Source organism: Phyllobates terribilis, unplaced genomic scaffold (genome assembly GCF_046119375.1).
Source record: "Phyllobates terribilis strain yellow unplaced genomic scaffold, ASM4611937v1 Scaffold_5__5_contigs__length_657084704, whole genome shotgun sequence".
NCBI classification, from domain to species: domain Eukaryota; kingdom Metazoa; phylum Chordata; class Amphibia; order Anura; family Dendrobatidae; genus Phyllobates; species Phyllobates terribilis.
In genome coordinates, this window is record NW_027362765.1 from 231,351,342 (window position 1) to 231,374,606 (window position 23,265).

Genomic DNA, 23,265 nt, shown 5'->3' on the forward strand with positions numbered 1-23,265 from the left:
GTAGGCATATAAATATTCAATGGCCACTGGAGATGAGCCCTGAGAACTATCTCCTACCTGCCATCATTCGCGAGTCCTCTTTTGATTAGCTGGTCAGGCACAACGACGTGTGTGTCACGCCGCAATAACAACGTCACACCTAGCTGGTTAATCAAAAGAAGAGCCACGCATGATGGCAGGTGGGAGATGGTTCTTTCTTAGGCATGGAGCACTGACCAGGCTCCTGATAATTAATTCACTCATTTCCATTATTGATACTATACATATTGCCACCACTTGATATTTTATACTACACTAAAACATGTTGCAGGATAAGCCTATTGATTTGTGTATGAATACCTTTATAATTGTTACATCATCTTCAAAGTACACACGGACACCATGACATTTTGTAATATCTTTATTATTGCATATGTATGAACTTTAATTACACTCAAGATCTGTACAATGTTTATTTCTATATTGGATATGTTGTGTCTTATAATTGTATGTATGCTTGCTCTTCTACATAAATAAAGATTTGATTGTTTGATTAAAAAAAAAATGACTCCAGAGGAATGAACAGCTTATTGTACACCTTCCATCATCTTGAGGAACTCTGTAAAAAAGATAAAGACAAGTGTACATTAGGCTAATATACGGGAAAATGTTGCTAGATATGGCACAACTTATCACAATGCCATACGCCCCATGATGCCAACATCCACATGACATACCTATCATAGAAAGGGAACATTTAACTTACCATCAAAGTCTATCTTGCCATCGTTGTTTTTGTCCCCATCTTTCATCAGCTCTTCAATTTCCTCATCTGTGATGCTCTCACCAGAGGAACGGAGGATCTCTCCCAGCTCTTCACTATCAATGTACCCATCAGCATTCCTGAGAAGAAACAAGAGAGTCCATCATCAAGGCGCCAGACATAAACGCAGTTACCCACATGCATGCTATTTGTATATGTCAAGAATGGAGTAATGAAAGTAGATACTCACTTGTCAAAGATGCGAAAACATTCAGCCAACTCCTCTTCACTTTTTCCTTGCGCATCCTCTTTCATCTGGCGCACCATCATGACCAAGAACTCTTCAAAGTCGATGGTACCGCTGCCTGTAAGACATCATAGATCTTTCTTCAGCTATGTTTATTACACAAGTATATCACAGGCATCAGAAGCCATATCTTAACTACTGGCAGTCAGAGAATCACCCTCGTAAATGATCAGGACTTATCAAACATCATAATGTATAGACTATAAGATTAATTTCTCCTAGAAAAATAAAAGGCCCAACAGTAATGCAGACAGGAGGCAGAGAACTCTAATAACTGGATCTTTTTCTATTTCTTCCTAAACTCACCATCTTCATCTACTTCCTCAATGATGGCATCCAACTCTTCCTTTGTTGGGGTCTGTCCCAGCATCCTCATGACAGTACCCAACTCCTTGGTGCTGATGTCACCGCCGCCATCAGTATCAAACATGTCAAAGGCGGCCTTGAACTCTGTTGAAAGAAAAAGACAACATAAAGATCTGTGTCATGGTGGTGTCACCACACACAAAATATGTCTTCTCACGTAATCTAAGGTTGGAGGTCTAGGTCTCATCCTTTAGGCTACATTTCTCTTTTTGGATAATCTAGTTTTTCAAGCTTATCTTACTCACTTTGATGCTTTGTATGTATTCAATATGTAAAATTTGAGTTACGCTGCATTACCATTTTTTTAGGAACAATATCTGTATGACCAATATGGATTATCTCATCTTTAAGTATCCTTCCAATATTTTTTTTGCTCCTGTCACTTTTCTTTACCTTTTTTGATTATTTTTTTTACAATTTTTAAAAAAGACATAATTAAGCTTTAAGGCCAATCACACATGCAATTTTTGGCATTTATATGCATTTTTTTGAAAGCCAAATTCAGGGATGGATATTATAAAAGGAAAAGTATGAAGAAAGGACTTATAGTACATGTGTGAACTCAGTCTAAAGCATCAGGGAAATTATTAGACTTTTAAAAACAATTAAGTTGTATACTATTACATATATATCTTGATGAAAAAACAATTGCTTTTTACTGTTATAAGTTACATAGATTTTTCCTGCACACTGGATTTCATAACAGGCCTAATATAGGTATTCGACCGAAGCCTCTATATGTCCTGGCTCTTCTTAATTGCTATGCCTGCCATTTTGAACTTAATAAAATCTGGTGTCTGAACATTTTTTTTTCTATAGTCAGTAGCTGGAACATCCACACTAACTTATGAATATTACAGAATTATGCACCTGTACTCATGTGCAATAAGACATACTTTAGTTCTGTCCATATATACAAACAAGAGACTAGTAAAAAAAGCAAAGGCAATGAATTCTTACCAGCGATCATTTCCTCGCTGAGGAAGGACCTCGCATCTTGCTGCTGGTCTGTAGGCTGCAAACCAAACAAATGTATGATATGAGTTCTGGTAACCACTCACAGGCTTCCCAACCATTATTAATCCATCCATTAACTGCGTAAGAAGAATGTGCTACAAAAGAAGGAGCTACAATTCTACTCCACACCTTCTACCCAGACACAGAGTGGAGGAAAAGGGCCTGCTGATGAAGGTATTTTTTCATATTCCTCATGTCAATCCAACTTTAAAAAAAAAAACAATCCAGGCATTATATGTATCCACAGGAATTTGCAGATTTAACCAACTTTTCTTCTGGTGGATCTGACGTGAAAATACAAAAATCCCACCCATGCCCAAATACCGAGGCAGTAAAAAGGGAATAAAATAGAAGAATAAAAGTAAAAAATAAGGCAGAGCTTCATAACTCAAAGGCAAAGGTTCTTGAGCAAGGCGGGTGACACCAGAAGAATGCAGACTGACCTGTGCCATGGTGCCTGGGGACACAGGTCTTCGTCACAGCACTACGTCCAAGATGACTGAACCCCAAATGGTTGCTGCTGGTGCCCAGAAGATATGAGCTGGTATAATTAGCAGACTCTTCAAGGCTCCTTATAGGGAGAGGAGCTCAGAGGGGGATTATATTACCTTCTCACATATGAACCCCCTAAGACTGGCAGAGAAGGAGATGGTCAAAGCTGCCAAACTACTAAATATACACTCTGCAGACAGAGCAAGTTTCTCAAAAAAAACACATTTAGAAATCAGCTAAGACAGATCTCTAAGACCCAGAATGCTTTGTTTTCTTCATCATCTTTATGATTAATTTGCTTTCTATCCTGATCAGTGTAGACACATCTACCAAAGGTTCTGCTGGCACTAACTCACCTCAATAGAAACTAATAAATGCTTGACAGGCATATTAATGGGGCATCAGTGGTGGTAATTGTCAGCTGAAGATCTATCAGCTAAAAATGAATTGATATATGACCATCTTATTATGGCTAGTTTAGACTCTTAAGGACACTTAAGTGGACCATAGGCTGCTGAAAGATATTTTGGCTGACAATAAAGGAGGATAATTCACCCCATGACATTTACATTCAGTTATTTCTAGGGGACTGAGAAGAAGGGGGATCTGCCAGAAAGCTTAACCAAAACTTATCTTAGCAAACAATTGAAGTGAAGTCTGACAGTGTCCAAGGACATTAGATTATCTGCAAAACCCTGCAAAAATGGGGAAAAAAGCCTTAATGGATGCTAATTTAATCATTCTACAGGTAAGTAAGTTTTGTCAGAAAACCTGAAAGATTGTTTAATAACAGCAAAATGAATGAGATTACTGAAGTCTCATGCACACGCTGCATATCTTTTCCTTGCAGATTTGCATCAGATTTAAATCTGCAGCATGTCAATTCTTTCAGAGGTTTTGCTGCAGATTTCACCCATACTAATGAGTTGGGAAAAGTCCACAACAAAAACTCATGTAAAAAAAAAAAATTGACAAAAAGGCTACAAAAACTTGGCAACACCACATGTGTTTACTGCCAACACATCAGGATTTACAGCAGAATTTTCTGCTGCAAATCCTGAATGTGTGCACATACCCTACTAGTTAAACTTTATCCCGTAGGCCATGTTCAGATGGCATTTGAAATAATCAGGCAAGATATGGCCACAATTTGTGCAATTTGAGTCTAAGTGATCAGCATTGTGGACGGGTGCACCGGCTGCTCCACCATTACATGTACTACTCTGGTCCGTGAAATGTATGTAGGCTGTGATTTTACACTGGCACATAGGCTACCACTAGTCAGTATGCTGTCTGTGTGTAATCTGTTTTGCACACGGACATCAGACTTGTGTCAAGCCCCGACAACCCCTTTAAGAACTTCATTGAATGTAGTTTTAGACAGTATAACTGTAGAGATTTTAATTAAAAAAAAATCTATGGGATTTGGATTAGTTTTTTTTTTTTCAATCTTCTCTAAATGTATAATACATTGTTGATTTAGGCATACAGATTATTTAAATGCCATATCTAAATGTGCAATCAGAGCAAGAACAATCACATGGTTAAAAGAACAGCTGATTTGCATTTATTTAAATAGATATTCAATATCATTTTATGTAAAGTATGATAAAAGATTGAGTGATCAGAAGAAGAAATGTGCACAGAATATTAACCTTGCTGTAATGCTATGATAAAACGATTGTACATTCAGTTCCAAGTGATGACGAATTATTTGATATTTTCTTGATGAAAATTGAACAATTTTTTATACTCTCGTATGAACTTAGTCTTGGGGCGCAGTCAGGTGGCCATATAACATGGACGATGATCACATCGCAATTAGTAATGAACGCAAGTGCTCGTTTCTCGAGTTTACCTAGGGTGCTCAGGTATGCACTAAGTAGCATGGGTGCTTGAGTGACATGTTCGCATCCCCGCGGCCGCATATTTCACGGCTTTTAGACAGCCACAAAACATGCAGGGATTGCCTGACAAAAGCAGGCAATCCCCGCATGTTTTGTGGCTGTCTAACAGCCACGAAACATGCGCACAGGGGGACATGAACATCTCACTCAAGCACCCACGCTGCTCAGTGCATACCCGAGATCCCTCAGCAACCTTGAGTAATGAGCACTTGTGCTCATCACTAATCACAATGCTTGGACTTGCCGGCAGCTCTCCTGACCCAAGTGTGACAGCTTCATGTGTTTCTATGCAGCTGCCACGCTGGGGTCTGGAGGGCTGCTGGCCAGTCCGTGCACTGTGATGTGATCGTCTTTAGTGTGATATGTCTGTCCGACTGCGCCGTTAAAGTCACAATGAATATAGGAGTTCTGTGGGTATGGATGCATTTAGGGTATGTGCCTAGCAGGCTGGTGAAATCAACAGGGTTTTCAAGAAGAAACTGCTTTAGGAAACCCTGGTGTTTCTTTTCCTTAAAGCACCACTCCACTGGTTTTCAGCGCTAAAGTGGCACTTTAAATGTAAGCCCTCTGCCTCCATTCTTATACTCACGTTCCGGTGGCTTCACATTTTATCAACGCTGTTCCGGTCCTGCGGCGCCATCTTGCGCCCGTAACTTCTGAGTGTCCGGAACTCAAAAATTACGTCACAAGAGCTCAAGGCAAGTCTATGAGAGCCGGAACAAGGCTCTCATAGTGATGTATTAAAAAGTGACCTCCGGCGCGCTCCATGAAACACTGGACCTGCCGGTAGGTTACTTTTCACCAGAGACCGATGGAGCGACGCTGGAAAAGGAAGAAGGCGACAGCAGGAGAGTAAGAGACATGGAGCAGGTGAATTACATTAAAATCACCACTCCAGCGATGCAATAAAAAAAAATGCTGGAGTGGTGCTTTAAGCGTCTTTTTGCATGTTTTTTGAACATTTCCTGATGCAGTTTGTTGGAGTTTGAGTATACGACAATTTTTTCAATGGAAAAGTGAAAAGAGCCAATTCCACAAGTAAAATCAAAGCACGATTTTATTTCTTTATACCATAATATCCGACATACAAAGATAAAAAACAGGTATAAAGAAATAAAATAGTGCTTTTATTTTACCTGTGGAAGTGCCGCTCTTTTCACTTTTCCATTGTTGCTGAACCACATCAGCTGGAGTCATGGCACCCACCGTTTTTTTTGAGCATTTACTCCAAACCCGCCAGAAAAAAATTGTTGTGTGAACATACCCAAAGTCTTTTCCCAATATTCCACCAATCCTGCTTTTGATAACTGACTTTTGAAAGGAGCTATAGTGCAGCAATGTACATGAGACCAAACGGTTTGTATTAGGTTACGAGAGCGCTATTTTTCTAGGACAAATCCACTCTTGTCCATGTGCTGTATCTGATATTGCATCCCCGGTTCATTCTAAAGAAAGGAGCTCAGCTGCAAAACCAGACACAGGCTATGCACTGGAGTGGTGACATGTCTGCAAAATGTTATTTATTCCTAATGTGAGAAAAACATTTTAACATCTTAACACTCCATGATGGAAAAATCCATCATAGAGCAGTTTGGGGTGTGTGGAGCCTTAATAACTGCTGTTAAACCCTTTAAATGCCGCTGTCAATCACTGGCAGCAGCATATCAGCTGCATCAATTCTTTGCAGGCATCTATTGCCCCTTCCCCCAGAAAATTATTGTAGATGTCATAATGGAAAAAAAATCGAAACTTCAAAATTGACGTCACATCTCCCACAACAGAAATGAAAGAAAAGTGATCAAAATAGCAAAATGGAACCGTCAGAAACTACAACTCGCTCAGCCTCAACGGAAGAAAAATAAAAAAGTTACGGATCTCAGAAAATGGCGACACGAATATTTTTTTTACAGCGTTCAGATTTTTTTTTAAACGCTCAACTAGAAAGAAAAAACTATACATGTTTGGTATTGCTGTAGTGACCTGGAGAATCATGTTGCCAGGTAATTTCTACTACCTCACAAATGTGTAAAAACAAAACCCAAAAAATAATGGAGGCATTGTGTTTTTTTTCACCCTTTCACTACTCTTGGTTTTTTTTCTATTTTTTTTCATACACTAAACAATAAAGCCCTCATCCGGCTATGTGAAGGGAAAATTTAAAAAAATGATATGGGTTTTTATTAAAGAAGCGGGTGGGGGGATAAAGCTCAAAAATGAAAATTGGCTGGAGTTAACAACGGCACCAGCTGTTGCGTTACTATGGTTGTTTTCTACCAAACTATCCTAGTTTTGTAGTTTTTACCACATTTAAAACCCAATATGACTGAGAAAAATCTCAAGGTCCACCATAACAAATCTAAACGGTCAATGATAGCGTGTGGCGTTGAGGTCATTGCAAGGACATTTGGACCATCCACTACAAGCCTGGATATGGCCGATACTGCAAGTTACACTGGTCAACTGGAAGAACAGATAATAAAAGTGATCACTAAGACATTACTCTTGTGACCCGTATATGAATTTATGGGTTATAAATGGCTACCAGACAATAGGTCTGAATCAGATTTATGAGACGTAGCATATAATCCAGCATATTAAACCTGCCTAGTAACATAGATATATTTTTATTTCTGCTGGGTCCTCTGTATGATGGACACCGTGTCGATGTGCAATGAAAATTTAAGAGTGGAAGGTAAGAAAAAATATTTACTTGCGTCTACTAAACCCTATTCATTTCATGCAGACCTAAATATAGCATCTATTTGGTCACTGACTTATTGTTAGTAACACGTGGATATTGCCATATTTAACCGGCAGAGGTCGCCTGAGTAGAGAAGTCAATGGATGACTTCACTTTCTAGGACGGTCATAAATGCATAGTGTGAAATAGCAAGCGCAGATATAATAGGGTATACAGCACAAACAGAAATGTATATTGCTCTCGCTAATGGACTTGACTAATGAAGATACTTAGGGAAAAGTCAGACGGCCATATAACTAGGACAGGGATCACAATGCAATTCTAGGATTGGCCGTCAGATCTCCCGACCTGAGAGTGACAGCATGTATTTCTATGAAGCATTAACGCGCAGGTAGGGAGAGCCGCTGGCTACTCCGAGCACTGCGTTTTGATCCCCGTCCGAGTCATATGGCCGCATGACTCTTCCCTAAGACTAAGTTTCCAGAGTATTTGCTGCTTTTTTGATATTGCTGATTTTCTGCAGCATTTCTGCACCTATTAGATAAAGTTACTTATAGGTTTTGTATTGAGTTTTTGTCACATTGTTGTCAGTTGCGTTTTTGTATTTTTTGGTATAACATATTTTTTAAAAAATTGCTTTGTTTTGGATCCTGGCTTTATTGATAAAGTCACATTTGGATCACATACGCTTTTATTGCATTTCCACTGTGGAAACGCACTGACAGCACACATATACATTTTTGTACTTGTAGATTTTACTCATCTCTTAGGTTTATATGTTCACACTGTTTCATAGAGTGAGCAAGAGCTCACTTTTCAATGTAAGTCTATAAAAGTGTGGTTTTGGTTCTCATAGACTTTGCACTGAGAGCTTGTGACATAACTTCTAACTCCTGGCCAGTCAGCTGGGGTCACAAGATGGCGCCTCGGGACAGGAGTTGCGCCAAAAAAAGGTTAAGACACCGAAGGATGAATATAAGACCAGAGGCGAGGATCTTACATTAGAATCACCAATCCAGAGCTGAAAAAAAAATCCTAGGGTGTTGCTTTAAAACATTTTTTGGTGGTTTCCGGAGCACCTTTTCAATATTTTTTTAGCTTTTTTTTTGGCATTTCTGGGTATATCTTTACTGTTGTTTTTTGGTTGATTTTTTTTTTTAATTCTATAACAATAAAGAAGACAATAGCATTTTTTTAAAGCAAATATGCTGGCAAAACCCTTCAAACACATAGAAATACAGCGCCTTCAAAAAGAATTCGCTCCCTGTGACCTTTTCCCGATTTTTTTCACGTTACATCCACTAACTTGTATTTTATAGAGATTTTATAAGATATATCAAGACAAAGTAGCAAGTATTTGTGAAGTGTAAAGGAAATTAGAGTTGGTTTTCTAAATAATTTAAGAATATAAATCTGAAAATTATGATATGCATTTGTATTTAGCCCCCCAGGGTTAATACTTTGTAGGACCAGCTTTCACTGCAATTACTGCTGCAAGTCTTTTGGTGTCTCTACCAGCTTTCCATATTTAGAGGCTGAAATTTTTGCCCATTCTTCTTTGCAAACTAACTCTAAGGCCAGTTTCATACATCCGGATATTTCCAGTACCGGAAAAAATGGTACCGGAGATATCCTTGTCCCGTGTGTCCGTGTATGTCACACGTGTGCTGCATCAGGATCACACGGACGGCGTCTGAGAATCAGCGCTACAGTTAGCGCTGTTCCTCATCATAGTTCCCTGCCGGCGCTGCGATCAGGACCAGCAGGGACCATGATGAGTGTAGTGGTAGTCTGATCCCGCAGTGTCCCCACCTGTAAAAATAAGGAGAGGTGAGTACATGGATTTTATTAGTTTATTTTTATTTTTTACAGGTGGGGACACTGGGAGAAGACCACCACTACCCTCATCATTGTGCCTGCTGGTGCTGATGGCAGCGCCGGCAGGGAACCATGATGAGGGCAGCGTTCAGCACCGGCGCTTGGGAACAGCGCTACCTGTAGCACTGATTCCCAGGCGCCGGTCCGTGTCATACTGATGACACAAGGATGCCATCCGTGTGTGTTCAGTGTGAGGCACTTCAGAGGACCATGTATCCGTAAAAAAACGGACTTGTCTCTGTGTCGAGCACACAGACACAAGGTCCATGGAAACACACTGAGATGTGCACAGACCCATTGATTTTAATGGGTCTGCGTGTGTCAGTGTCTCTGGTACATGTGGAAACTGTCACCACTCGTACCGGAGACACTGACGTGTGAAAGATCCCTTACTCAGTGAGATTGGATGGAAGCATCTGTGAACAGCAATTTTCAAGTCTTACCACAGATTCTCAATGGGATTTAAGTCTGACTGAGACTGGGCCATTCACACACACATGAATATGCTTTGATCTAAACCCTTCCATTGGAGCTCTGGCTGCATGTTAGGGTCGATGTCCTGCTGGAAGGTGAACCTCCACACCAGTCTCAAGTCTTTTGCAGCCTCTAACATGTTTTCCTCCAGGATTGCCCTGTATTTAGATCCACCCAACCCTCCCAGCCCTGGGTCTGTATTAGTATTGGTCTTCTAATCTTTGCAAAAGAAACTGTTTGGGCCCCTTAGGGTATGTGCATATGGTGCGTTTTTTATGCGGTAAATCCATGTGGAATTGGCCCCAAAGACGCATTGCAAACCTTATCCCAGCATTTTCTATGAGATTTTGCAAGATCTGTGCACATGATCAGGATTTCTCCTTACAGAATTTCCTGAGCGTTAGAAGCAGCAGCATATCCATTCTTTGTGCGTTTTTCCTATACAATGCATTGGAAAAAATACATGGCAAATCCACAGATGATGCAAAAACGCATCAAAAACGCATGAAAAAGCATAAAAAACTCTGCGGAATTTGCGCAGCGTTTTTTTCTGCCAAGAGAAATTTCTACAAGCAAGTACTGATCGAGCGCACATAACCTTAGGGTATGTGCACACGATCCGGACAAGAAGTTCCTTGTACGCAGTATACTTTATGCTGCGTCCAAAGCGCTGCATTCTATTGAACACAGGTGAATTCACCACATTCAATATATTGTACTGAACAGATTTCTCTTGCGGAGACTAGTGACTCCGCAAGAGAAATTGACATGCTGCGGTCTTGTAAGACGCGCTGCATGTCTGTGTCAGCGGGTGGTCCGCAGGTGCACGGAGACGGATAGTGGACATGGGATTTCTACAAATCCCATCCACTATGCTGTAACATTTGTCCGCTGCGGGTTTGACGCTGCATAAGTACGCAGTTTCAAACCCATAGTGGCTCCTGATCGTGTGCACGTACCCTTAAGCTCCAGGGCCCAGGTGTGACTGCAACGCCTGCACCTATTATAGTTATACCCCTGCCCGCCAGGTTTGTGCCACTTAAATGCCGCTGTCAGAGATTGACAGACATTTAAGTGGTTAATCAGCGATTGCATCTAGCACTGGTTGCAGCTTTTACAGGAAGATGACAGCTGTGTAACACAGCTGGCACTGTATAGTGGTGGATCAGCTCCTGTCTGTTCCATGCAACTGCAGCCTTCTTAGGACATAGTTTTATATCCTAGATAAAGAAGGGGGATTAATAACGCTTATAGACAAAGGTTGTCTTTATGATACAATCATTTTAAGAAACATATCCATAATCCCCTCAATTAATAGTCTTCTAATTAGCGGGCACCCAGTTGCCACCAACGGGTTGTCCATTCAGCATTTCTGAATGGCATATCTGCTTAGATTTCAGCAGTATACAAGCAGAGAGCCAGCGTGCTACTATATAAGGTTCATGGGCCACTCAGGAGTCTAAAAATTCTGGGTGACTACCCAGTTGTAGCTACAATGTGGGCTCATTTTGGTCATCGCCCAGTATTGACAAGAGTAGATATACCAAAAGAAAGGTCGAATCCAATTTGTATGATCATCACATTAGTGGAAGCCTCAGACATAAATTTACAGTCATCTATAAAGGCAGCACTCATTCACATACTACAGCTGCTCAAACACTTCAGATATAGCTGTCAGCAGAACACTTGCCCGGCCAACAGCTATTCCACCCAACTCCCTCCAGACGCAGGCACCCTGAGCATGTATTTCAATGGAGTCAGGCAGAAAACAACTGTCTAATTCTCGCCAGCCTTATTTTCATTGGAAACTCATCCAGTCCTGACAAAATCAGTGGGTTCAGCCATCTTTCCTGTAATGTGTATGGACATAGCAGACAGGAGATAAATGGAATAAGGGCCAGCAGCAGTTCCGTGTATCTCTTTTAAAGAAATTCATACATTGGAGTGCATGTAAACCAGAAAGGATACATGGATTCTTCAGGCCATAGAAATTTAGATTTTCCTTTAATAAATAAAAAATAATGTGATAAACCCCAGATCGTCAGTGATTTACTACATTGTCATCTATGAGAAAATCTTCTGCAGGACATCATGTTGAGGCAGAGAGCATTCAGAACGATAGCCCACTAAAAGATCCTCTAGGCCAGTAATACCCTGCTCGCTATGCTTCATACATTTTAAGATAGCCTTTCACCACTCCTGACATTTCTGTTTTGAGAATAAAGGGCTATTCCCATCTCAGCCATCAAAGGTTGAGGCGGCAATAATTATCTCTCTGCGTTGGCCATAGGAGCAGGTGCAGACAAACCATTGGTGCAACCTGTGCAGCAGCATATGAGCCCAAGAGGTAAGGGGTCCTTTTCCCTCTCTAAAACAGCACAGAGCTGCAGTAACAAACACATAAAGGGGGCATTATGAAGAGCTATTGGACTGCAAAAGGCCAATATACTGTTTTTGCACATAAGCCCTTTTCCGTCTGTGTCCGCCCCTGCATAGGAGGGCCGGTCTATGGACACAACTGAACAGCTCACTGTGCTCTGCTGTTTCCACAACTCCCATTCACTTTTATAGAAGTAACAGAAAGCCGCTCAGCTGTTTCCCAATTACTGCCCTCTTGTGGCCGACACGGAGATAGACATTCTCGTCACAGTCATGAATAGGAATAACCCTTTAATTTTCATTTTCATAAAATAAAAGGTGCATTTACACTGCAAAACATTCATGAACGATCTTTGTAAAAAAAACTAAAAAAAAGCTCCCATTTCACATTATCTTGCTGTGTAAATAAGCTGCCGATCACCCGATGAACGACCAAAATGCTAGTTCATGGGGTGAAATGATATTTTGCGCAGTGCAAAAAATCATTGTTCTCAGTGGTGCATTATCCAGTATAAACAGGACTCAAATCATCCAGTGTAAACAGGACTCAAATCATCCAGTGTAAACAGGACTCGCATCGCCGAGAACTATGGCAACCTGTGTGCTCTGAGTTATCTAATATAGACCGCTCAGTGGGCATTGTGTAAGCCGTCAAATGACCGCAGACTGGTAAAAAAATGTACTGATCAGTGGGCTTATCCTGCTGCCAGTCGGTATGTGGAAACGGACCTTAAAGGTTCTGGAGCCTAAGCTCCAGAAATACAGAGCCTCCTTGTGGCTATCCTTTGTATTACAGAAAACAATGGGCAGCCAAATACTAATGGTTTGTCTAAATAGGAAAAAATGTGCTAATCTGTCCAGAACAACCTTCTACAGGACCCAACTCTCCAGCAGGAGTCAAGTCTGATTGTTTGGGTTGTGGGTTCCAGACATGCTGAATAGTGACCCACCATCCTCCTCGGCAGCATTTGCTTTTATTAGTTATTATTGTGAAATCTCAGGCATTTAAACTAAAGGTGCGCTGTCTACATCATTAACACACCAATTACAGATCGGTAATATTCTGTACCATTCATACTGTGTTATTGATATAGACAGTGGTTCCTTTAGTTCAGAGCACAACTTATCGTGAGGACATGAGATCCCAGGTTCTGACACCACATGCTTCAGTATGTCGAGATCCAACAATCTGGAAGTTTGGACCTCACTCCTGCTGGAGATTTGGATACTTTAGAAGCTGCTTAGAAATGTTTGTTCATTTTTTTAAATCAGAAATCATTAGTAATTGGCAGCCCATTGTTTTGGTACATATAAAGGGCAGCTTCATGGCAGTAATAGGTACACTTTAAGGCTGTGTTCACATGCAACGGTCATGCCACGGCTTTAAACCTCAGCATCCCTGTGACACTGCGGTCTCTCCACTGTTTCCCTGCACAATCACTTAATTTTGCAAAGAAACAGTTGTTTTACTTGAAAAACCACGGGGCCATTACGATCAGCTGTGCGGTCATGTGAACACAGCCTAAGAGCTCCAAGGGCTGCCACACAGAGCAGATGCATGTAGATATTCAGTGTGCATGGACCCTTCATTGAGGGGGACTGTGGATCCAATGTAAAAAGCTCAATAAGGAATGTTCTCAACAAAGACCAGAGCAGTGGTGGACATTTGCAGATAAACCTGAGGAGGTGAAGCATTGCAATGTTTGGTAGTTTCTTCAGCAGCCTTCAGACTAAAAAATATAATTATGGATAACCTCTTTATGTTTTTTATCTCCCATTAAAAAGGATATCTGGGACTTTGTAAAAAAAAAAAAAAAAAAAGAAAAAATGTGCCCAAGCCCTAACAGGCAGGTATTTGCTATCTACTGGGGGAACTGGCTGTCAATCAGCAGGACGTCAGCACTCACACCCCATCGACAGAGCAGGGCAGAAAAGATGCCACCGCTCTGTCAACGTGACATCAGCCGATCTGTGACCGCTCTGTGCCGGCAAAGAGCAGCACCGGGCACAACAAGCAGATAGGTAGTAACTACCTGCCTGTTAGTGTTTAGAATTTATATATATTTTTTGGATGCATGTTTCAATAATTGAGTATGTTCAGCAGCATATCTACTCACTTGCCATATATTCAGACAAGTTCATGTCAGAAATGTGAACTATGCGTTTACACAGCAGCAAACACTAGGTGGCGATATGTGTTTTGCCAAAAGTCACCAGCAGAACTTTGTATATGCTGGAGTCTAATGTTACAATTAATTTCATTTCCTATTGGTTTCATACTAAAATGTCACATTATTAAAGGGATTGTCTGGTTTCATAAAGCCAAAGGATAGGTGATAACTTACTGATTGGAGGCTGACTCATCTCTGGGACCCTCGCTAATTGGTAGAGCAGGGAATTTTTATCACCGATGGGGCACATTAATTCCCAATACAAAATAGAGCGGCAGGTCGTACATGCCCAACCACTGCTCCATTCATTCTCTATGGGGCTGCTGGAAACAGCTCGGTAGTCTCATAGGGAATTAATGGAATGGCAGTCAAGCGAGCGCACTGCACCCCCTCTTATCTTCTCCTCCCACAATCGCATACAAGATTTCTCCCGTGCTTCCCCCCTACTCTGGAACTCTCTACCCCAACACATCAGACTCTCATCGACCGTGGAAACCTTCAAAAGGAGCCTGAAGACCCAGCTCTTCCAACAAGCCTACAACCTGCAGTAACCCTAGCTCCACCATACCACTGCACGACCAGCTCTACCATCACCTACTGTATCCTCACCCATCCCTTGTAGACTGTGAGCCCTCACGGGCAGGGTCCTCTCTCCTCCTGTGCCAGTCGCCGTCACATTGTGTTCAAGATTATTGTACTTGTATTTGCTATGTATACCCCTTTTCACATGTAAAGCGCCATGGAATAAATGGCGCTATAATAATAAATAATAATAATAATAATAATTCTACGGAGTTTAAAAGTATCCTGTTCTGCCAGTCAATGCATGTCTCAGTGTTTGGACCCCCTCCAGTTAAATAGGTATCCTGATAGCTTTTTTCACTGGAGTACCCCTTTATGCTAAGATCCCACAATGAGCCTTTGGTGTGTTTTTGATGTTGCAGAATTTCTGCACCTATTAAGTAAATAGGTTGCTTGCAGTTTTTCATTGCGTTTTTGAGTGCGGTTTTTTTACATGCGTTTTTATCACGTTTTTCATGCTGCAGTTTTTCTTTGTGGATTACAGGCGTTTCTGATGGGTTTCACTGCGGAAACGCACTAAAAATATATGTGCATTGTTCTATGGGAAAAATCTGTGCAGAAAACTTAGCGTACCCGCAAGAGAAATTGACATTTTGCGGATTTCAAACAAGCACCGCAGCTCAGTTTATACAGAATGAAAAAAAACATAGTGGACATGAGTTTTCTATAAATCCCATCCACTATGATGAAACTGTAAGACGCTGCGATTTTGATGCAGCAAAAATACACAGGGTCAAAAATCACCGAAAACTCATTGTGGGCACACAGCCTTAAGTCTGCTGCATAGGGCACCACTCTAAAGTTTTTATTCAAAGAGGAAACTACCAAAGAAATGTACATAAATCATTAATAGCTAGCATGACTCATGTAATAAGATAAACCACTAGTGGCAGTGCAGGGATTTAGCTGGCATCCCATCATATACTTATTTAACCAATCAGATTTGTTTTTTGCTGTTATGTAATAATGGCTTACGCTCATCAGTGTGTAAAGAGCTAGAATTTAATCCATGCTCGAGATTTTATAGACCGGAACGAGGACATTACCACAATATAGTCCTGATTTATTTTACAGTAAAGTGTGATTTCCTTCAGCTTATCTTGATCTGGCCATAGACATAGTAATAATAATAATAACCATTAACTAACTGACCATGAAAGGAATCAGAAATATATAATCTATTTTACCATAACATTATCTGATAGAAAATCATTTCATGGGTTAGAAAAAATGATATATGCTGTCTGAAACCCTTCTAGGTTATTACTAATTAATGAGGTATTCCCATCTTATATATTTATGGCATATCCACAGGACACGCCACACATGTATGTCCCACTGCTGGCAGCCTGGCACCTTTAACCATAATGGCACCATAAACCCTGTCTGCAACCTCCTCAGCATCACTGCTTTGGAAAGGGGTCCATACTTGTGATGAGTGAGGGAAGATCAAGAAAGCATGAGATACTGCAGTTACTACAGGATCCAGCAGAGGGAGTGCGAGCACAGAAGGAGAGAGGAGGGGGCCTTGACATTTCTCCATGCTGGTCTCAGTGTAGTCATCATCTAAAGCACGAAATTTGTACCCTACGGGAGTTTTCTGGCCCGAGCTTAAAAATACTCAGAAATCCGATGTTAGACTCTCTCGAAAATTTCAAGTTGGGCTGAAAAACTCTTTCAAATTCCTGGGAATCAATATTAAAAAAACAAGCGTCAGGCTATGTGCCCACGATGCGGAAGTGCTCCGGATTTTTCCTGAGCGTTTCAGCATCTCCCTGGCAGAAAAAACGCATGCGGATTATACATGTGGATTGTACATGTGGATTGTACATGTGGATTGTACATGCGGATGGTACATGCGTTTTTCCTGCCAAATACATGCGGATGTGAAGCGTTCTTCACTTGCATTTCCGCATGCGGGTTGACAAGCACTTTCCAAGCGATTTTAGCATCACTTGGAAAGTGCTTGACAACTTGGTCACACTATATAAATCCATGCAACTGGCATGGATTTATATAGTGTGACCGAAAGAATGGTAAAAAATAAAAAAATAAATATCATACTTACCTGCTGATGGCCCCTGGTGTCTTTATTCGATTGCCGGCAGCTCGCGGTACACTAAAAGGACCTGCCAGCATCAGCGGTCGCGTGACCCGTCACATGACTAAATGACGTCAGCGCAGGTCCTTGAGTCCACCGCGATCTGCCGGCAAGCCGAGACAAGGACACCGGGGGCCATCATAAGGTAAATATATATTTATTTTTTATTTTATTCTTTTTTTTACAGGTTCTATGGTACCCGGGTCCGGAGGAGAGTCTCCTCTGCTCCAGACCCGGGTACCATCCGCACATTGAAGGCATGGAATCCGCATGTACAGATCCAGTGATGCGGAATCCATGCGTTCCAATGAAAGTCAATGGCGGAGAAAACGCCGCGCTTCCGCTGCTTATTTTTCCGCAATGATAATCCGCAGCGGAAAGTTCCCCAGCATGTGCACAGCACATGCGGATTATTATTGGGGAACATTGCAGACCTTCTACCAAGTGTTTTTTAAGCGTTTCTGCAGGGGAATTGCCTCTGTGGAGACGCTTAAAAAACACATCGTGGGCACACAGCCTCACACAAACAAAACCTGAAAGTTTGCGGGGTTTTTTGCATAAATTTACACCTTTAGGCCAGGTGCACACGTTCAGTATTCGGTCAGTATTTTACCTCAGTATGTGTAAGCCAAAACCAGGTGAGGAATAATCAGAGGAAAAGTATAATAGAAACAAGTCACCACTTCTGGATTTATCACCCACTCCTGGTTTTGTCTTACAAATACTGATGTAAAATACTGACCAAACACTGAATGTGTGCACGTGGCCTTAGGGTGTGTTTCTACATGCTGATTTGAAAATCTCCAGTGGTAAAAAAGCAGCAGAAATATTGCTACATTTCAGCACATTACAACCATTGCAATGCAAAGAGAAAAATCCACAGTGATATCGTCAGGTAAATGAACATGCTGCACGGGTCAAATACACAGCTCAGGTCAATTTATACTAACGGATTTCTCCACAACGTGTGAGACTTCATGAAATCCCATTCACAACGCTGTACTGTAACTTGCACCCACAATGAAAAATCTGCTGCATGTTTGTCCTGTGAGCTTGAGGCACAAGTTCTGGAGCAGTTTTCTCATATGAAGGAAAGCTAAACTTTGGGTTGTTTTGTTCCTGAAGCTGGTGGTTTCCCGTAGCAACAAGGACTGTGCCATACATTATGTTTTGTTTTTCATGTTAGGCCGGGAAGGCCATGTTTGTTTTGCTAACATTGCAGTGGTTTATGTAGCACTCTTAATAAACCATGGAAGATTTAGAGGCAGTGTTCCTGTGTCTACCTCTATGTGCAGGCCAGTGAGCAGATCTACCACACTGGGTGGAAAGGCAAAATGAGCAATTGTAAGTACACAGTGCTATATAAATATCATGACTGCAATATATTAAGAGGAAAAAAAACTTTGATGGGAGAAGTGCTTCTTTAAGGCCACATGCACAAATTTAATATTTGGTCAGTATTTTACCTCAGTATGTGTAATCCAAAACCAGGAGTGGAACAATCAGAGGAAAAGTATAATAGAAACACGTCACCACTTCTGTATTTATCACCCACTCCTGGTTTTGGCTTACAAATACTGATGTAACAAACTCTCCAAATACTCATGGTGGTGTGAATGAGCCCAAAGTGTATCCTTATATGGTCTTTTTGGGGGGTTTTTGTTACTTTTTTGGCTCTTGTAAAAAAAAAAAACAACTAGAATTCCATTAACTCCTCTCTGACATTTGTGGCAATAGTACGTCCTTGTGCCTTGGTCCTATTGGGACAAGGGCGTACTATTACTGCATAATGGGATCGAGCCCGCACACAAACTGTACGGGGCGATCGCCACCGGATGTCAGCTGATTGTAACAGCTGTCGAAGTCGATTGCAGCATTCCAGGAGCAAGGGGAGGTAAGCGCTGATACTTACTTCCTCTCCGGCGTCCCGCGCTGTCTGAGCCGGATCACAGTGGTTGTCATGGTGACCTGATGTTTATCATGACAACATCCAGGTCACCAGACAGGAGGAAGTCACTTTGATCATGTGCAGTGCGCGATCAAAGAAACTTCTCCCTGTGCATCGCTGACAGGCTGCATAGCATAGGGAGCAGCTGCATCTCTATACTATACAGGCGATCAGACTGCAAAAAGTGAAAGTCCCATAGTGGGACAATGTGTAAAAGTAAGAAAAGTGTCAAAAAAAAAAATTAAAAAAATATTAAAAAAAACATAAAAAAAAATCCAAAACAATAAAAATATACTGTACCCATAAATAAATATTATTATGAAAAAAAAAGAAAACAATAAAAGTACACATGTTTGGTATTGCAGCGTCCGGAACGACCTGACCTATAAAACTGTCCCACTAGTTAACCCCTTTAGTGAACACGGTAAAAAAAAAAAAGAGCAAAAAACGATGCTTTATCATCATACCGCCAAACAAAAAATGGAATAAAGCGCGATAAAAAGACGAGTGTAAATAAAAATGGTACCGCTGAAAACGTCATCTTGTCCCGCAAAAAGCAAGCCACCATACAACTCCATCAACCGAAAAATTAAAAAGTTATAGCTCACAGAATAAAGCGACACAAAAAAATTATTTTTTCTATAAAATACTTTTTATTGTGCAAAAGCGCCAAAACATGAAAAAACTATATAAATGTGGTACCGCTGTAAACATACTGACCCAAAGAATAAAGCTACCTTATCAATTTTACCACACGTGGAACAGCATAAAAAATAAAAATAAAATAAATTCCTGAATTGTTGGTTTTTGTTTATTCTGCCTCCCAAAAATCGGAATAGAAAGCGATCAAAAAAGTCACATGCCCGAAAATGGTACCATTAAAAACGTCAACTTATCCCACAAAAAAACAAGCCATCACATGACTCTGAAATATGGAAAAATTATAGCTCTCAAACTATGGCGATGCAAAAACTAGTCTTAGCACAAAAAATGTTTTTATAGTGTGTGACAGCTGTCAATCATAAAAACCCAATATCGATCTGGTATCGCTGTAATCACACCGACCCGAAGAATAAAGTCGTCTAATCACTTATACCACACGAGGAACGGCGTATAAAATAAACTCTAGGGTTAGGGTTGCGTTAGGGTTGCGTTAGGGTTGTACTAAGGTTGTGCTAGGGTTATGGTTGTGCTAGGGTTAGGGTTGTGTTGGGATTTTTTCAAAAGTAAAAACAAAAAAATGATGACGATATGGCGACTAGTGTTGAGCGTAAGTGCTCGCTACTTGAGTTTGCATCGGGTGCTCAGTTATGCACTGAGTATCGCGGGTGATCGAGTGACATTGATTTGCAGCTGTTATATAGCCAAAAAAACCTTGCGGGGGATTGCCTGCCATGAATGAGTGATCCCTGCATGGTTTTTTTGGGGTGTCTAACAGCCGGGAAACATGCGGCCGGTGACTCAAGAATGTTACTTGAGCACCCGAGATACTTGGTGCATACCCGAGTATCCGATGCAAACTCAAGTAGCGAGCACTTGCACTCAAGACTAATGACAACTTATCCAATATGATGGCCTAATGTTATCAAATTCTGTGTCGAACCTCTGGGTTCAAAATGTTCACTATACTCCTTGATAAAATCCTTGAGGGGTATAGTTTTCAAAATGGTGTCACTTTGTGGGGGTTTCCACTGTTTAGACACATCAGGGGCTCCCCAAACGCAACATGGCGTCCGCTAATTATTCAAGCAAATTTTACATTGAAAAAGTCAAATGGCGCTCCTTGCCTTCCGAACCCTGCCGTGCGCCCAAATAGTGGTTTTCCCCCACATATGGGGTATCGGCTTACTCAGGAGAAATTGCACAACAAATTTTGTGGTTCACTTTTCCTGATACCCTTGCGAAAATAAAAAAAAAAAAGGGTCTAAAGTAACATTTTTGTGAAAAAAGTTAAATGTTCATTTTTTTCTTCCACGTTCCAAAAATTCCTGTGAAGCACCTGAAGTGTAAGGCTAAGTGCCCACGATGCCGAAATGCTGCATATTTTTTCCGCTTCTCCCTGGCAGGAAAAACGCATGCGGATTTTACATACGTTTTTCCAGCCAGGTAGAAGCGTTTGTCAAGCGTTTTTTGCATGCATTTCTGCATGCGGGTTATCAAGCGCTTTTACAAGCAATTTTAGCATCACTTGGAAAAGTGCTTGACAACTTGGTCACACTATATAAATCCATGCAACCGGCATGTATTTATATAGTGTGACCAAGTAATAGTTAAAAAAAAAGAATAAGAATGGTAAAAAATAAAAAATAAAGATTATACTTACCTTCTGATGGCCCCCGGTGTTTTCTCCGCTGTGTCCGGTCTGTTGTATCGGTCGCGGTGGTGTTTAAGGACCTGCCATGACGTCAATTAGTCATGTGACAGGTCACGCGACCGCCGACGTCAGCGGTCGCGTGACCTGTCACATGACTAAATGACGTCATGGCAAGTCCTCACACCACCGCAACCCATACAACAGGATGGACGCATCGCTGAGGAGACCGGGGGACATCAGAAGGTAAGTATAATCTTTATTTTTTCAATTCTTTTTTTCAACAGGTTCTATGGTACCTGGGTCTGGAGGAGAGTCTCCTCTTCTCCAGACCCGGGTACCATCCGCACATTGAACTGTGTGATATCCGCATCTGCAGATGCAGTGATGCGGATGTCACGCGGTCCAATGCAAGTCAATGGCGGTGATTATGCTGCGTGTCCGCAAAATTAATGTACGTGGTGCGTATTTTTCCGCAATGATAATCCGCAGCGGAAATTTCCGCAGCATCTGCACAGCACATGCGGATTATCATTGGAGACCATGGGGCACGTATTACTGGCGTTTTTTAAGTGTTTTGCTGCGGAAATTCCGTGGCAAAAACGCTTGAAAAACGCATAGTGGGCACGCAGCCTTAAGAAATTTCTTGAATGTGGTTTTGAGCACCTTGAAGGCTGCAGTTTTTAGAATGGTGTCACTTTTGGGTATTTTCTGTCATAAAGGCCCCTCAGAGTCACTTCAAATGTGATGTGGTCCCTAAAAAAATGGTTTTGTAAATTTTATTGGAAAAATGAGAAAGTCGCTGGTCAACTTTTACCCCTTATAACTTTCTAACAAAAAAAAATTTGGTTCCAAAATTGTGCTGATGTAAAGTATACATGTGGGAAATGTTATTTATTAACTATTTTGTGTGGCATACAGTACAGACCAAAAGTTTGGACACACATTCTCATTTAAAGATTTTTCTGTATTTTCATGACTATGAAAATTGTACATTCACAGTGAAGGCATCAAAACTATGAATTAACACATGTGGAATTATATACTTAACAAAAATGTGTGAAACTACTGAAAATATGTCTTATATTCTAGGTTCTTCAAAGTAGCCACCTTTTGCTTTGATGACTGCTTTGCACACTCTTGGCATTCTCTTGATGAGCTTCAAGAGGTAGTCACCGGAAATGGTTTTCACTTCACAGGTGTGCCCTGTCAGGTTTAATAAGTGGTATTTCTTGCATTATAAATGGGGTTGGGACCATCAGTTGTGTTGTGCAGAAGTCAGGTGGATACACAGCTGATAGTCCTACTAAATAGACTGTTAGAATTTGTATTATGGCAAGAAAAAAGCAGCTAAGTAAAGAAAAACGAGTGGCCATCATTACTTTAAGAAATGAAGGTCAGTCAGTCCGAAAAATTGGGCAAACTTTGAATGTGTCCCCAAGTGCAGTTGCAAAAACCATCAAGTGCTACAAAGAAACTGGCTCACATGAGGACCGCCCCAGGAAAGGAAGACCAAGAGTCACCTCTGCTTCTGAGGATAAGTTTATCCAAGTCACCAGCCTCAGAAATCGCAGGTAAACAGCAGCTCAGATTAGAGACCAGGTCAATGCCACACAGAGTTCTAGCAGCAGACACATCTCTACAACAACTGTTAAGAGGAGACTTTGTGCAGCAGGCCTTCATAGTAAAATAGCTGCTAGGAAACCACTGCTAAGGACAGGCAACAAGCAGAAGAGACTTGTTTGGCCTAAAGAACACAAGGAATGGACATTAGACCAGTGGAAATCTGTGCTTTGGTCTGATGAGTCCAAATTTGAGATCTTTGGTTCCAACCACCGTGTCTTTGTGCGACGCAGAAAAGTGAACGGATGGACACTACATGCCTGGTT

The 23,265-nt window shown here is 41.2% G+C and overlaps 1 protein-coding gene across 2 annotated transcripts in view; it reads right to left on the reverse strand.

The window, feature by feature from the left end:
• Window positions 1–384: 384 nt before the first annotated feature.
• TNNC2 (troponin C2, fast skeletal type) overlaps window positions 385–23,265 on the reverse strand; it is a 50,870-nt gene continuing 27,989 nt past the window's right edge. Inside the window, exons 1-6 of one of the 2 annotated variants that reach the window (XM_073681181.1) lie at window positions 2,876–3,023; window positions 2,376–2,430; window positions 1,356–1,499; window positions 993–1,107; window positions 746–882; window positions 385–598 (exon numbers count right to left, since the gene is read on the reverse strand). In XM_073681181.1, the coding sequence (XP_073537282.1) occupies window positions 567–598; window positions 746–882; window positions 993–1,107; window positions 1,356–1,499; window positions 2,376–2,430; window positions 2,876–2,884 (492 nt within the window). In that variant the 5' untranslated portion in view covers window positions 2,885–3,023 and the 3' untranslated portion in view covers window positions 385–566. Of the gene's footprint in view, window positions 599–745; window positions 883–992; window positions 1,108–1,355; window positions 1,500–2,375; window positions 2,431–2,875; window positions 3,024–23,265 lie in introns of those variants that run through there. The other variant, XM_073681182.1, reaches the window with a different exon arrangement.